Genomic DNA, 14,336 nt, shown 5'->3' with positions numbered 1-14,336 from the left:
TCTAGAAATCAGATACGTATTCTACACTCAAATACCTTTTTTGTGAGCCCCATATTGGCATGATCAGTAAATAAGTCCTGTTTGGGGTGTGTTTTGGGGAAGGGGGTGGTCCCCCAGAAACTTGGTTCCACATTTGGATATCAGATTCGCATTTTATTCGGAAATACCTTTCATTTGAGTCCCATATTGCCATGGTCGGTGAATATGTCCGATTAAGGGGTGTTTTGGGGTTGGGGGGGTCCCCCAACCACTTGGTCCGACAATTGGTATATATATATATATATATATATATATATATATATATATATATATATATATATATATATATTTGGTAGGTTTAGGGGGTGGGGACCAGGACCTCAGACACTTTTGGCGACGTAACTGTGACTGACCCCGATACGCCAGATTTTTCAACCGTCAATTTATTGAGCATCTCGAGAATAACAAGGCAAGGAGGAGAGCCATTCGTCGTTGTTGTTGTTGTAGCCACATGTCTATGTGTGGAGGTGGTGATTTTTATCTAGCTCCTACAGGTGAGCAAGCTAGTTTGGATACAAAGGACCGATCGCCGCGGGAACATCATGGCCATTGATTATTAAAAGGCGCCAATAAGCAGCGAGCAGCTCAGCTGAGAGCTACCGGGTGCATCGACAGGTTGCGGATAATGGGATGCTCCATATACGGGGTTGCCGCAACTGCAGTCGCGGGAATTCGGCGGTATCGAGTGGAGAGTCTCAGTGAGAGGCCGAGCGGCACCTTCGCTTGCACAAATGCTGAGTGCCTATGATGTTCGATATGACAAGGCGACTTATTGGCGCCTTCAAATAACCAATGGCCATAACGATCCCGCGGCGATTAGTCCGGTGGACCATTCCCCACGATGGCTCAGGATACAATAGAGCCCGACAGTTTTTCCCACGGTTCGAAGATGCTTCTTGCTTCTTCTAACCAGTCTCGACCTTACGTGCCACGACGCTAGGGCCTTCAGCGCCTCCTGACAGCCTGGTAGAGCCGCCGCTCCCGCATCGACATAGCCCCCAGTACCGTCAGCACCGTCCATCTCTTTCAACCTGCGAAGGGCATCGTTTTTCAGAGCCCGAACAACCGCCATAAAAATTCGGCGTACCGTTCCTACCCCAAATCCTTCCTATCGGTTAACTTGCGAGTCCGAAATTTTGAACCTCCTTTTCTAGTGTGTAATTTTTCTAAAGAATTAGGGCGTATAGCCTTCACCATTGCCGAACTTGGAAGCATTTTTTTTTTAGTTATACTTTGTTTCATGTCTATATTGCAACCAAGCTATGAAAGACAGAGTTCAGCCACATACGACACATATAACACGCTTAACATTCACTTGTCATATCTATTGTGTATGTTATCGCTTTATTAAAGACGCTAAAACCATCCGATTGCTACATCGCTACACCGTTTCCAATCGGGGGAAAAATTGAATAAGAAAACCTTAAATTAGCATTACCTTTCTTCCTATTCCCTCAAGAAAGTAGAAAAATTTAAAAGAATCCAACTGAATAACTGGATCTTGCTGAAGAATATTGGTATGATCTCAAGGAGATAAGCGTCAAGGTGGAATATATTAAGAAAGATGGGGAAACAAGTTGTACTAGCAAGAGTTTCGGACCTAAAACTAAAGACAGCGATTAAAATCGAGGATCACACCTGAATATCAGAGATACACTATTACAATAGAGGACCCTTTCATAAGTACCAACTGAAGCTTTTGAATGACGGGTCCACAGACCAAATTCCATTATTGTCCACGCATCACAACACAGTCCCAGCAATCACAGAATGTGTGAACTAGTACCAAGCTAACAGGAGGCGATTATGTACGGTAAATCGAGTTGCTTTTATCGCTAGCATATGTCAACATATACATCATCTTGGCACGGGATAGCTGTGAGCACCACACAGGTTGGAACTTTGAGGTCAGACTTGAATCGTATTAATAGTGAAAATGCATCTATGATACAATTAGCACATTAACCACACTCGACAACCCTGTCTATTAGCTGTACATTTTCCTAATGCATGTATTTTTGTGTAATGACAGACATTCTTTCTGTGACAAATTACACTTCTTCCGTACTACACATGATTTTGTGCCTCTGTTGGAAGTTGTATTGATGGCTTCGAACGCTAAGATAACGGCAATGGCTCTCGCTGTTGCTTCGTGTGCCCAGGTTTGAATCCTGGCTGGGCTCTGCCGAATTTTTCATTTTCAATTTTTTCATTAAATTTGACAATTTTTGTTTGTTTCTCTTTCGAGACGAGCTCAATGATCGGTTGACAAATGACTACAAATTACCCAAAATCTGACGAACATATATGGGAGTTACATCAAAATCTGACCCGATTTCGACCAAAATTTATAGATATTTTGGTAGTCGTCGAAGAAAGCGTTGTGCGCAATTTTGACAAGATGGGTAAATTAATGCGCTTGAAGTGGTTCTAGGAAAGAAAATCGGGCGATATACATATAGGCCAGCTATATCTAAATTAGAACCGATTTCTATGAAATTCAAGTGTAATATTAGGAGTTGGAAAAAAATTCTTTCTGACAAATTTCGACAGAATCGGTTAACAAATGAGCACTTTATTGCAATATTTCTCAAAATCGGACGAACATATAAATGGGAGCTTAATTTATTGGTTGCCCAAAAAGTAATTGCGGATTTTTTAAAAGAAAGTAAATGCATTTTTAATAAAACTTAGAATTAACTTTAATCAAATATCCTTTTTTTACACTTTTTTTCTAAAGCAAGCTAAAAGTAACAGCTGATAACTGACAGAAGAAAGAATGCAATTACAGAGTCACAAGCTGTGAAAAAATTTGTCAACGCCGACTATATGAAATATCCGCAATTACTTTTTGCGGATATTTCTCTAAATTTGGACCGATTTCTCTGATAAACATCAGTAATGTCGAGATTCGTAAGAAAATCCTTCCTGCCAAATTTCAAAAGAATCGGTTCACAAATTATCTTTTTTTTTGCATTATTACTGCAAATCGGACGAATATATATATGGGAGCTATATAATCAAATCTGAATAGATTTCTATGAAATTAAACATTAACGTAGAGATTCGTAAGAAAATATTTCCTGCCAAATTTCAAGAGAATCGGTTCACAAATTACCATTTTTTTGCATTATTACTGCAAATCGGACGAATATATATATGGGAGCTATATCTAAATCTAAACCTATTTCTATGAAATTTACCAGCAATGTCGAGAGTCATAACAAAATCCTTTCCGCCAAATTTCAAGAGAATTGGTTAATAAAAGACCATTTTATTGCATTATTATTGAAAATTGGACAAATATATATATATATGGGAGCTATAACCAAATCTGAACCGATTTTTTCCAATTTCAATAGACTTCGTCTCTAGGCCGAAAAACATGCCCGTACCAAATATGAAGACGATCGGATGAAAATTGCGACCTATAGTTTGTACACAAATTAACATGGACAGACAGGCATAGCTAAATTGAATCAGAAAGTGAGTCTGAGTCGATCGGTATACTTAAGAATGAGTCTATCTCTCTTTTTTTAGGGTGTTACAAACAAATGCACTAAGTTATAATACCCTGTACAACAGTAGTGGTGAAGGGTATAAAAAGGTACAATAATTCTTAACCTCAGCATTGTGAAATGGTGTAGCCATAGCATGTATAAAAGATAAACCAATTCATCAATAAGACTTTAGTTAGAATTCATATCTTAAACCCCCCCGAGTGGTTAACTCTTAATAATGTTAACGGAAGTTTTCATATTCCTTGCAACAGTAACTTCGGTTATTTGGCTATGGCTAAGTTATCGCAATCAATACTGGAAGCGCCAAAATATACCCTTTATAAAACCACATCCTTTGTTTGGAAACTTCAAAGAGATTGCCCTATGGCAAAAGGATCCATGTGCACATTTTAAGCATCTATATGACAGTGTCAAGGATTCTACGCCCTGTGTAGGCATTTATGTCTTCCATCGTCCTGGCCTGCTGCTAAGAGATTTGAATTTGATCAAAAATGTTTTGATAAAGGATTTCAATATGTTTTCAAATCGTTATTCCGCATCGGATCCTCACACTGATGGCATTGGGGGAAATAATCTATTTTTCCTTAAAAATCCCAAATGGAAAGAAATTCGAGCGAAATTAACTCCGGTCTTTACCAGTGGCAAAATAAAGCAAATGTTTCATTTGGTGGAAGAGGTGAGTGAAAAAGAGATGAAAAATGTAGTTTGTCAATGTTAAACATGGTAGTAGATACCCCTAGCCCTGTAATTAAAGTGTCAGTCAATTAAAAATGTATAAATGCAAATTTCTCCTTCGTTTCGCCAAATTGATGTTGCGTGACAAGAAGTCTCGTGCCTGTGACCATTTAAAATCAACGCAGATTAACTGTTTGTTTTGTTTCTTTCTTTTCCTAACACATATTCGTACTTATCCAAAGGTCAACTCCAACAGAAGATGCGCATTTACAAATTGTTTGAATATAACGAGCGTTTTAAAAATAATTTCCGTTTGTACCACTGTGTTCAGTTTAATGTCTGATTAAAACATTGATGAACCCTGTTGTTGTTGTAGTTGTTGTAGTAGCAGTGTGTGGTACACTGAAGCGGCAGCCCTTGCCGATGAAGGAATTCATCGGGTCAATCCGGTACATACAACCGGCTGCCATGGGATTGATGAACCCTGTTGTTCTATGTGAGCGTGCTGGCATACAAAGGAATAATGCGATGCTGGCTGATACACCAACGCTCCAAAAAAAGAAAAGGAAGAATGTTGAAATTTACACTACAGGGTAGCTGACCAGAGATGTTGGCAATACAAACGAACAAATCTTTGTACCCTACACCACTACTGTGGTACAGGGTGTTATAACTTGGTGAATTAGTTTGTAACACCCAAAAGAAAGAGAGATAGACCCATTGATAAGTATACCGAGCAACTCAGAATCACTTTCTGATTCCATTTAGCTATGTTCGACTGTCTGTCTGTCCGTCTGTCCATGTTAATTTGTGTACAAACTACAGGTCGCAAATTTGGACCGATAGGCTTCAAATTTGGTATGGGCATGTTTTTCGGCCTAGAGACGAAGCCTATGGAAATTGAAAAAAATCGGTTCATATTTGGATATAGCTCCCATATATATGTTCGTCCGATTTGCAGTAATACAGCAATAAAATAGTCATTTGTTAACCTATTCTCTCGAAATTTGCCAAGAAGGATTTTCTTATGACTCCCGAAATTACAGATGAATTTTATAGAAATCAATTCAGATTTGGATATGGCTCCCATATATGTGTTCGTCAGATTTGCAGTAATACTGCAATAAAATGGCCATTTGTTAACAGATTCTCCCGAATTTCGGCTGGAAGAATTTTCTTGTGACTCTCGACATTACTGGTAAATTTCGTAGAAATCGGATCAGATTTGGATATAGCTCCCATATATATATTCGTCTGATTTTGACTCTTATAGCCACTGCAAGGGCATTTATTAACGAATATTCCCAAAACATTGCACAACGCTTTCCTCGACGACTTCCGCAATATTTATAAAGTTTAGCCGAAATCGGTTCAGATTTGGATATAGCTCCCATATATATATTCGTCCGATTTGTAGTAATAATGCAATAAAATGGTAATTTATTAACCAATTCTCTTGAAATTTGGCCCGAAAGATTTTGTTACGACTCTCGACATTACTGTTGAATATCATAGAAATCGATTCAGATTTAGATATAGCTCCCATATATATGTTCGTCCGATTAGCAGTAATAATGCAATAAAATGGTCATTTGTTAACCGACTCTCTAGAAATTTGGCAACCGGGATTTTGTTTCATAGAAATCGGTTCAGATTTAGATATACTTGTCATGTATATATATCGCAGATTTTCACTTCTAGAGCCACTGCAAACGCATGTTTTGATCAATCTTGCCAAAATTTTGCACAAAGCTTTTCTCGACGAATACCACATTATCTGAGAAGTTTGCTGGAAATCGGTCTAGAATTAGATATAGCTCCCATATACATTGGCTTGCCCAAAAAGTAATTGCGGATTTTTCATACAGTCGGCGTTGACAAATTTTTTCACAGCTTGTGACTCTGTAATTGCATTCTTTCTTCTGTCAGTTATCAGCTGTTACTTTTAGCTTGCTTTAGAAAAAAAGTGTAAAAAAGTATATTTGATTAAAGTTCATTATAAGTTTTATAAAAAATGCATTTACTTTCATTTAAAAAATCCGCAATTACTTTATGGGCAACCCAATATGTTCGTCAAATTTTGGGTAATTTGCAATAATGTTGTCATTTGTAAACTGTAGTTAATACTGTTTGAACATATTTGCTCGAAATGTGATACGGATTGTTTAATAACCCATCTGAAAACATACGGCGAGGTCCATCAAAAATATTTCAGAATTAGACATAGCTCCCACTTTGTACCTATAGGTAGGTGTAGGGTATTATAAAGTCGGCACCGCCTAACTTTGCCTTTCCTTACTGTTTTTCTTTTGTGAAAATATTTCTTATTAATTTAAATGAGAACAAGTAAAAGCGTGCTAAGTTCGGCCGGGCCGAATCTTGGGAATCCACCACCATGGATTCTGGATGGATTTATTCTACATACCAAACTTTTGTCAAACAAGCAAAAATTAAAGATTCTAGGAACCATACAAGGAAAATCGACAGACCGGTTAATATGGGAACTATATCAGGTTATAGACTGATTTGTACCGTGCTAGGCACAGTTGTTGGAATTCATAACAGAACACTATGTGCATAATTTCAGCCAAATCGGACAAAAATGTCGGCTTCCAGGGGTTCAAGAAGTAAAATCGTGAGATCGGTTTATATGGGAGCTATATCAGGCTATAGACCGATTTAGGCCGTACTTGGCGCAGCTGTTGGAAGTCATAGAAGAATTCTATGTGCAAAATTTGAGCCAAATCGGATACAAATTTTGGATTCCAGGGGCTCAAGAAGTCAAATCGGGAGATCGGTTTATTTGGGAGCTACATCAGGTTATAGACCAATATGGACCGCACAATTGTTGGTAGTCTTAACAGAACACCACCAGACAAAAATAGCGGCTTCTAGGGGCTCAAGAAGTCAAATCGGGAGATTCGTTTATATGGGAGCTATATTCAAATCTGCATTGATATGGCCCATTTGCAATTCCGAAGGACGTACATCGATAGTAAGTATCTGTGCAAAATTTCAATCAGCTAGTTTTACGCGTTACGATTAGATTAGTTTCCCCCATCCTATGTTGGTGGGTATAAAAATTTCAGCAATGGCGACATTTGTGAGGTGTCCTACAGCGGCAAGCGGTTCGGAATTGGCTATAAAAAGAAGGTTCCTTATCATTGAGCTTAAACTTGAATCGGACAGCACTGATTGATATGTGAGAAGATTGTCCCTGTTTCTTAATGGAATGTTCATTGGCAAATTTTGCTTTTTTGGTAGAAATTATTCGTCAAGTTTACGGAAATCTTCGTTCCACTGACAGGTTCCAATATCTCTCTCCGGATGGCTATAAGGCTGTTTTGCTACTTAAGTGGGTCCCCTTTTCAGCTTAACCCAAAAACACACATCTAGGATTGTTTAAATTCACTAAAAAAAATTAAAAAATGAATTTTTTTAAGTTTTTTTATGTAAGGTATATTTATTTTATAAAAAAAAAAAAATGTATTAAAAACTTATGTCTATAATGATGAGAAGGTTTTAAAGTTAATGAAGGTGGACATGTCTTTTTCAAGTTTAACAGTTTATTGATTCAAAAGTTATAAATAAAACGTGATTGTCTAAAGCATATCGAGAGGAGGAATACATTCTAAAGCTAAGTGTGAAAATGATTTATGAATATGTAACAATCGTATGATGATACAGACAAGGATCGGAATTCGAACATCAATACTAAGAAGATAAATCGATTACAAACTGAAATTCAATATTTTTTTTAAAACAAAAATTGTCAAGTCAACAATATCAAGATCAGCCAGCAGTTTCAGTTGTGATCGCTTAAAACATACATACAAAGTTGTTAAATCTAAATCAAAGATCGTAATCGTAATAATAAAAAACTCAACTAAGCATTAAGGAAATTTTTTTTAAGGAATAAAGTGGGATGGTGAAGAAGTTGTCCGAAATCTTTGTGCACTTCCCACTCACCTCTAGATAAGTCTTTTCTGTTTATAGAGCGATGTTTGTGTAAGTTTTATTAGATTGGCTATACATATATGCACTAGTCCTTCTTGGTGGGTGTTGCCTCCTCCTCTTCCTCACTTGCATTATCATCCGAATTGTCATCGTCTGTAGATTCTTCAGCTTGTTTTTCTTCTTCGTGTTCTATTTCTTCCTCTTCTTTTTCATCAGTGTCTGCTTCACCTTCAGGTTCGTTTAACATTTCTGTGAGCACCGCTACCAAATGATGTGCCTCTTCCAACTGCTTTCGTGAGGTATTAAGTTCATCTTCCAGACCTTCAATGCGCTCATATAGACGTTGATTTTCGTCCAAGCTTTGTTCTAGAGCCTCGCGCCGCTTCTCGGCCAAACGTTCCCAATAATGCTCACTGGGCTTTGCTTCACCAGTTAGATCTTCAGCGGTAATTTTCTTTTGTTGGCTTGTGGATGCCTCTTTGCTGGGACTTGTTTGAGTCTCTGCAGCCCGTGTCTCAATCTTTTTACGCTTGGCATGGTCTGTGCTGGCAGACAATGTGCTGGTCTCGGAGGCTGCTTTGAGGCGACTCAGTTTGTCTAATTGTGGACGTCCCGTCAAGTTCTCCTTATCGGTGGCTACCCCCTGCAAGACTTTAAGGGTTTTACGTTGTTTGTTGAGATGTTCTTGTTGTTCGGCCGCCGATTCAATTTTGATGAAGACTTTCTTTGCAGAAACGTTGGACATTTTCACAGCGGCAATTGGAATGTTTGTTGTTGTTTTAAATAAATTAATCACAAAATTCGAACGTTGTGTATTTTTTTTATATTTTTTGACTGTTTACTCACGCGCGATCGAGGACGCTTTCATCTGTTGGAATTCAAATTGTCTGTTGTGTTTTTTTTACGGCATGAGATCGTATGGTATAAAATGGTGGTGGTTTTTATCTTTTTCTTCTTCAAATGTCAAATGCCGCGCCATTTTTTTCAAACATTATGAAGTTGGCAGCAGTTGGTTAGTGTGTAATAATCGACAACAGATGGCGCCATTACTGGCAATTCATAAAAGATGGCATAGCAGGCATAATAAAGGATGTTTACACTTTGAAATTAGCGAACCGTTATGAAGTGGAAATAGATTACAAAATTTACATTTAAAGATGCCATTACACCATATTTATTCTCGTTTATATCTGACGAACATAACCAAAGTCTTGTTGGGGATACAAAAAGTGACAGCACAAATAGCAATACATACATGCTAAAATACAGCATTAATAATAATTTATGCCTATATATTGCCGATTACAGGATGTTCATAAGTTTTCAAAGGTTATGTTACTGTGCCCAGTGCTGAAGTTGGGGCATTTCTAATCAAATTTGGCCTGAAATTTTAAAAATTTTATAAATTTTAGAATTTTTTCAGATGGACGGCCCATGTATTTTTTGGAGGGTTTCAATGTGTTCGGCAATTTGTTTGTATATACGAAGGATGGGTGATGGGTATAAACATCGAAATATCCATGTACGACCCAATAAAGGACGTAAAAATAAATAAAGTCGTTAAAATCTAAGACGATCTAGCCATGTCCGTCTGTCTATCTGTTGGAATCGCGCTACAGTCTTTAAAAATAGAGATATGAGCTGAAACTTTGTACAGAATCTTTTTTGTCCATAGGCAGGTTAAGTTCGAAGATGGACTATATTTTTATATAGCCCCATATAGACCGATCTGCCGATTTAAGGTGGTAGGCCCATAAAAGCCATATTTATTATCAGATTTTGCTGAAATTTGAGACACTGGGTTGTGTTAGGTCACTTGGCATTCTTCTTTAGTTTGGCTCAGATCGGTCCAGATTTGGATATAGCTGCCATATAGACCGATCCACCGATTTAAGGTATTGGACCCATAAAAACCATATTTATTATCCGGTTTGCCAAAATTTGAGACAGTGAGTTGGATATGGCTAAATGAAATCCTTCTTTAATTTGGCCCAGATCGTTCCAGATTTGGACCAAATTCGGCACGGCCAACCGATTGCCATATAGACCGATCTCTTCATAGAAGGTTTCGGGACCATTAAAGGAGCATTTATTGTCTGATGTCGCTGATATTTGAAACAGTGAGTTGTGTTAGGCCCCTCCACATATTTCTGCAATTTGGCCCAAATCGGTCCAGATTTGGATATAGCTGCCATATAGACCGATCTCTCGATTTAGGGTTTTGGACCCATAAAAGGAAAATTTACTGTCCGATGTCGCCGAAATTTGAGACAGCGAGTTGTGTTAGGCCTTTCGATATCCCTTTTCATTTTAGCCGGTTCATATTTGGATATAGCTGCCATATCGACCGATCTCTCGGTTTAAGGTTTTGGGCACAAAAAAGGCGCATTAATTGTCCGATGTCGCCGAAATTTAAGACAGCGAGTTGTATTAGACCACTTGACATCCTTCTTCAATTTGGCCCAAATCGGGCCAGATTTCGATACAGCTGCCATATACACCGATCTCTCGATTTAAGCTTTTAAGCCCAGGGAGTGCTTGAAGTGTTTGAGACAAAGATTCTTCGTAAACGATTTACGGACCAGTTTGCATTGATGGAGAGTATCGGCGTCGTATGAAGCACGATCTGTGTGAGCTGTATAACCTCGTTTACACTGCTTTTTAAATCCGGATTTTATGACTTGATCATCTGTTTTCCCTTTATGAAATCAGCTGACGGGAGCCTTAAATTCGGATTTAATGAGCAGTGTAAAAGGGGTTTATGATGACGTTAGCATAGTAAAGTGCTCAAAATATAATAGTGGCGTTGGCTGTGTCATGTTGACAGAAGTCTTTTGAAGGCGATCACGGTGGTACAAGCAAACCGGAAAGACCAAAAGTCCGCTGGAAAGATCAAGTGGTCAAAGACATCTCGAAACTTGGTGTAAGCGATTTTAGAAGAGCTAGTTGGGTATTTTTGAAAATTTTTTATCGGATTTTTTTTTGTTGTGGCCACACTGACCGTGCCCTCCCCTCCTAGTTCAAGTTATTTAAATTTCCTTTCCCCTCTATTTCAGATTGGTCGCAATTTGGATAAATACTTATGCACCCTAACCGATGTCTCCCAGGTGCATGAGGTTAAAGAAATCAATGCTCTGTTTACCACCGATGTTATTGCATCGGTTGCTTTTGGCGTCCTTGCCAATAGTTTGGAAGATCCCAAAGGAGAGTTTCGCCGAAATGGGGCTCGAGTCTTTCAATTCAATTATCGCAGAGCTTTGGAGTTTACCGCTATGTTTTTCGTTCCACAGCTAGTCAAGCCGCTGCATTTCAAAACATTTTCCTCAGAAACAAGTGATTTCTTGCGCACCGCTATGACCCATGTCATTAAGGAGCGCATGAAATCTGCAACGCATCGCAATGATCTCATCGATGTGTTGGTGAATTTCGTGAAAGAGGCTCAACGTGATCCCACGCATTTTGCCAATGACATGGATTTGGTGATAGGACAAGCGGCTATATTTTTTACAGCGGGTTTTGAGACTTCCTCAGCTACCATGTCCTTCAGTTTGTATGAGTTGGCCAAACGCCAGGATATTCAGCAACGTCTGCGAGACGAGATTCGAGGTGTATTGCAAGAAAGTAGCGATGGCCAACCTAGCTATGAGCAAATTAACGAAATGAAACAAATTAACGAAATGAACTTTTACATAATGTCATACTGGAAGTATTGCGAATGTATCCTCCGTTGCCTTTTCTTGATAGAGAATGCACCGCGGCTGAAGGATATTCGCTGAAGCCTTACTTTGATTTTACCATACCGCAGGGAATGCCAGTTTATATACCAGCCAGTGCTATACAGAGGGACCCACAGGTATGATTATTCGCTCAACATTGAAATTGCTTATAATTTTTGTTTTGCATTTCTTTTTTTAGTATTTTCCCAATCCTGATAGTTTTGAACCCGATCGCTTTAATCCCGACAACAAGCTACACAACAATCTTATGCCTAGCATGCCATTTGGAATTGGGCCTCACAATTGTATTGGTGAACGCTTTGGTTTGTTGCAAACCAAAGTTGGTCTCATAAATTTTTTCCGCAACCACTATGTTACACCTTGCAAGGAAACCATGCCAGAGATGAAATTAAGTCCACGTGCTATAATTATTCAATCGGATGGGGGTATCTATTTAAACCTAATTAGAGATCCATTAATAAAGTTGTAAGCATTTAGAAATACATTGGAATAAAGTTGCTCTATAAGTATATCTATTTAAGTACACTTTTTTTGGAGCAGGTTGATTTTTATACACTTTGCCAATAGAAAGGGCAATTTGAGTACCCATTTTCGAAAGAAAGTATAATTTGAGCACAAATTTCCATGGAAAGAAACTATACCAAAGAAGAATGTAATTTTACTATCACTTTCCCATGGAGATGGGTATTCTGAGTATCCTTTTCCAATGGAAAAGGTAATTTGAGAACCTTTTGTCAAGCAAAAGCGCAATTTTAGATCCCCATTGCCAAGAGAAATGATAATTTTAGTACTCTTCTCAAAGGGGAAGGTCCATTTCAGTACACTTTTCGAAGAGAAAGGGAATTTCAGCATACTTTTGCAAGGGAAAGGCTAATTTTAGCACTATTATCCAAGGGAAAGGCTAATTTTCATACACTAAACAATGGAAGAGCGTAATGCCAAGGGAAATGGTTATTGAAGGACTCTTCTCAAAGTGGAAGGCCCATTTCCATTTCAGTACCCTTTTGCAAGGGAAAGGCTAATTTTAGTACCCTTATCCAAGGGGAAGGCTAATTTTCATACACTTAACAAAGGAAGAGCGTAATCGCAATACACTATACAAAGGAAGAGGGAAATTTTAGTTCACAATACACAAAGGAAGTGGTAGGTTGGTATATTATGAGAAGGAAAAATTAGTGCTATTTCCAACGAGAAAGGGTCATTTTAGTACTTTTTCTGCGAGAAATGTATTTTAGTAACAAAGGAAGAGCGTAATCGCAATACACTATACAAAGGAAGAGGAAAATTTTAGTTCACAATACATAAAGGAAGAGGTAGGTTGGTATATTATGAGAAGGAAAAATTAGTGCTATTTCCAACGAGAAAGGGTCATTTTAGTACTTTTTCTGCGAGAAAGGTATTTTAGTACCTTTTCCATTAAAGTACCCTTTTTGAATAGAAAAGGAGAAAGTGTAATTTTAGTGCTGTACAGTTGTGTATGATAGTTTAAGGATAGGCCAACAAATCATAAACATTTGTCTGTAGTAGGTTAGGTTAGGTTGAAAAGAGGGTGCATATATTAATCCGCCTCATGCCACTATGGACATACACCTAAACCAGTAATCGGCTTGTTGGGCGCTCAAAAAACTATAAAGTAACCTCGAAGAAGAAAATTTTAAGGTAGGAATTCCGTGCTACTTACAAAATCCTTAACTGTTTTCAATACCACTCCCCTAAGTAGGTTCATGTCTGATATTGTGGCTCCACCTAAGTGCCGGTATCTGTTGGACGCGAAAGCCGGGCAATGGCAAAGGAAATGCGCCAACGTCTCATTATCTTCCCCGCATGCCCTACACATGCTATCACTTGCCGCACCGATTTTACATAAGTGAGCTCGTAGTACTATGTGTCCCGTTATGATACCAATAGCTGAACTGACCTCATTCTTGCTTCCTTTCAGTAAAAGCCTCGTCTTCTCACGATCTGGAAGCCCCCATAGGATTTTTGCCATCCTACCGACCATTTCGCTGTTCCACAATGTTGCATGCGCATTCGTCGCCCACTCCCTTAACTCGGACTGCATCGACCCGAAGGGCTTCGGTTTAGCCAAGTTTATTAACGGCAGTCCTCTGGTCTGCACTGCCAAATCGTCTGCCCTTTCATTTCCCCTTACTATATTCTGCCCGGCATCCAAACGATGCGGATTTTGCTATCCTCAGAGAAGGCATTAATATCCTTCTTACAAGACTGTTCGTGATCTTACCGCCCTGGTTGTTATTGCCCATATGGCAATTTTACTGTCGGTAAAGATGTTTACACTCGCCGTCCTTGCCAAACCACTTCACTCATTCCATGATCGCCCGGATTTCGGCTGGCAGGACCGTATTATGGTCAGGCAGTCTAAAAGCAGATCTCAGTCCTTGGGTTC

The 14,336-nt window shown here is 38.7% G+C and overlaps 1 protein-coding gene and 1 pseudogene across 2 annotated transcripts; one reads left to right on the top strand and one right to left on the bottom strand.

Annotated features, from left to right (window-relative positions):
* Nucleotides 1–3,751: 3,751 nt before the first annotated feature.
* Nucleotides 3,752–12,440, top strand: LOC106087158 (probable cytochrome P450 6g2; annotated as a pseudogene).
* On the bottom strand, nucleotides 7,782–9,143 carry LOC106087159 (geminin). Of its 2 annotated transcripts, XM_059370068.1 has the most exons (2): nucleotides 9,039–9,143; nucleotides 7,782–8,912 (listed from the first exon to the last, which is right to left on the bottom strand). In XM_059370068.1, the coding sequence occupies exons 1-2, from the start codon at nucleotides 9,058–9,060 to the stop codon at nucleotides 8,278–8,280; spliced, it is 657 nt and encodes a 218-aa protein (XP_059226051.1). In that variant the 5' UTR covers nucleotides 9,061–9,143; the 3' UTR covers nucleotides 7,782–8,277. The 2 variants fall into 2 exon arrangements, with proteins under 2 accessions (XP_059226051.1, XP_013107546.2); XM_013252092.2 differs by having other exon boundaries at nucleotides 7,782–9,126.
* Nucleotides 12,441–14,336: the final 1,896 nt, after the last annotated feature.

The sequence above is a fragment of the Stomoxys calcitrans genome, chromosome 5 (genome assembly GCF_963082655.1).
Source record: "Stomoxys calcitrans chromosome 5, idStoCalc2.1, whole genome shotgun sequence".
NCBI classification, from domain to species: Eukaryota; Metazoa; Arthropoda; class Insecta; order Diptera; family Muscidae; genus Stomoxys; species Stomoxys calcitrans.
Note: the sequence above shows the minus strand (reverse complement) of the source record. Positions and strands in the feature narration are given on the sequence as shown.

Coding starts and splice junctions, on each gene's coding strand:
- LOC106087159 (XM_013252092.2), bottom strand. CDS start 8,937: ATGTCCAACGTTTCTGCAAAGAAAGTCTTCATCAAAATTGAATCGGCG.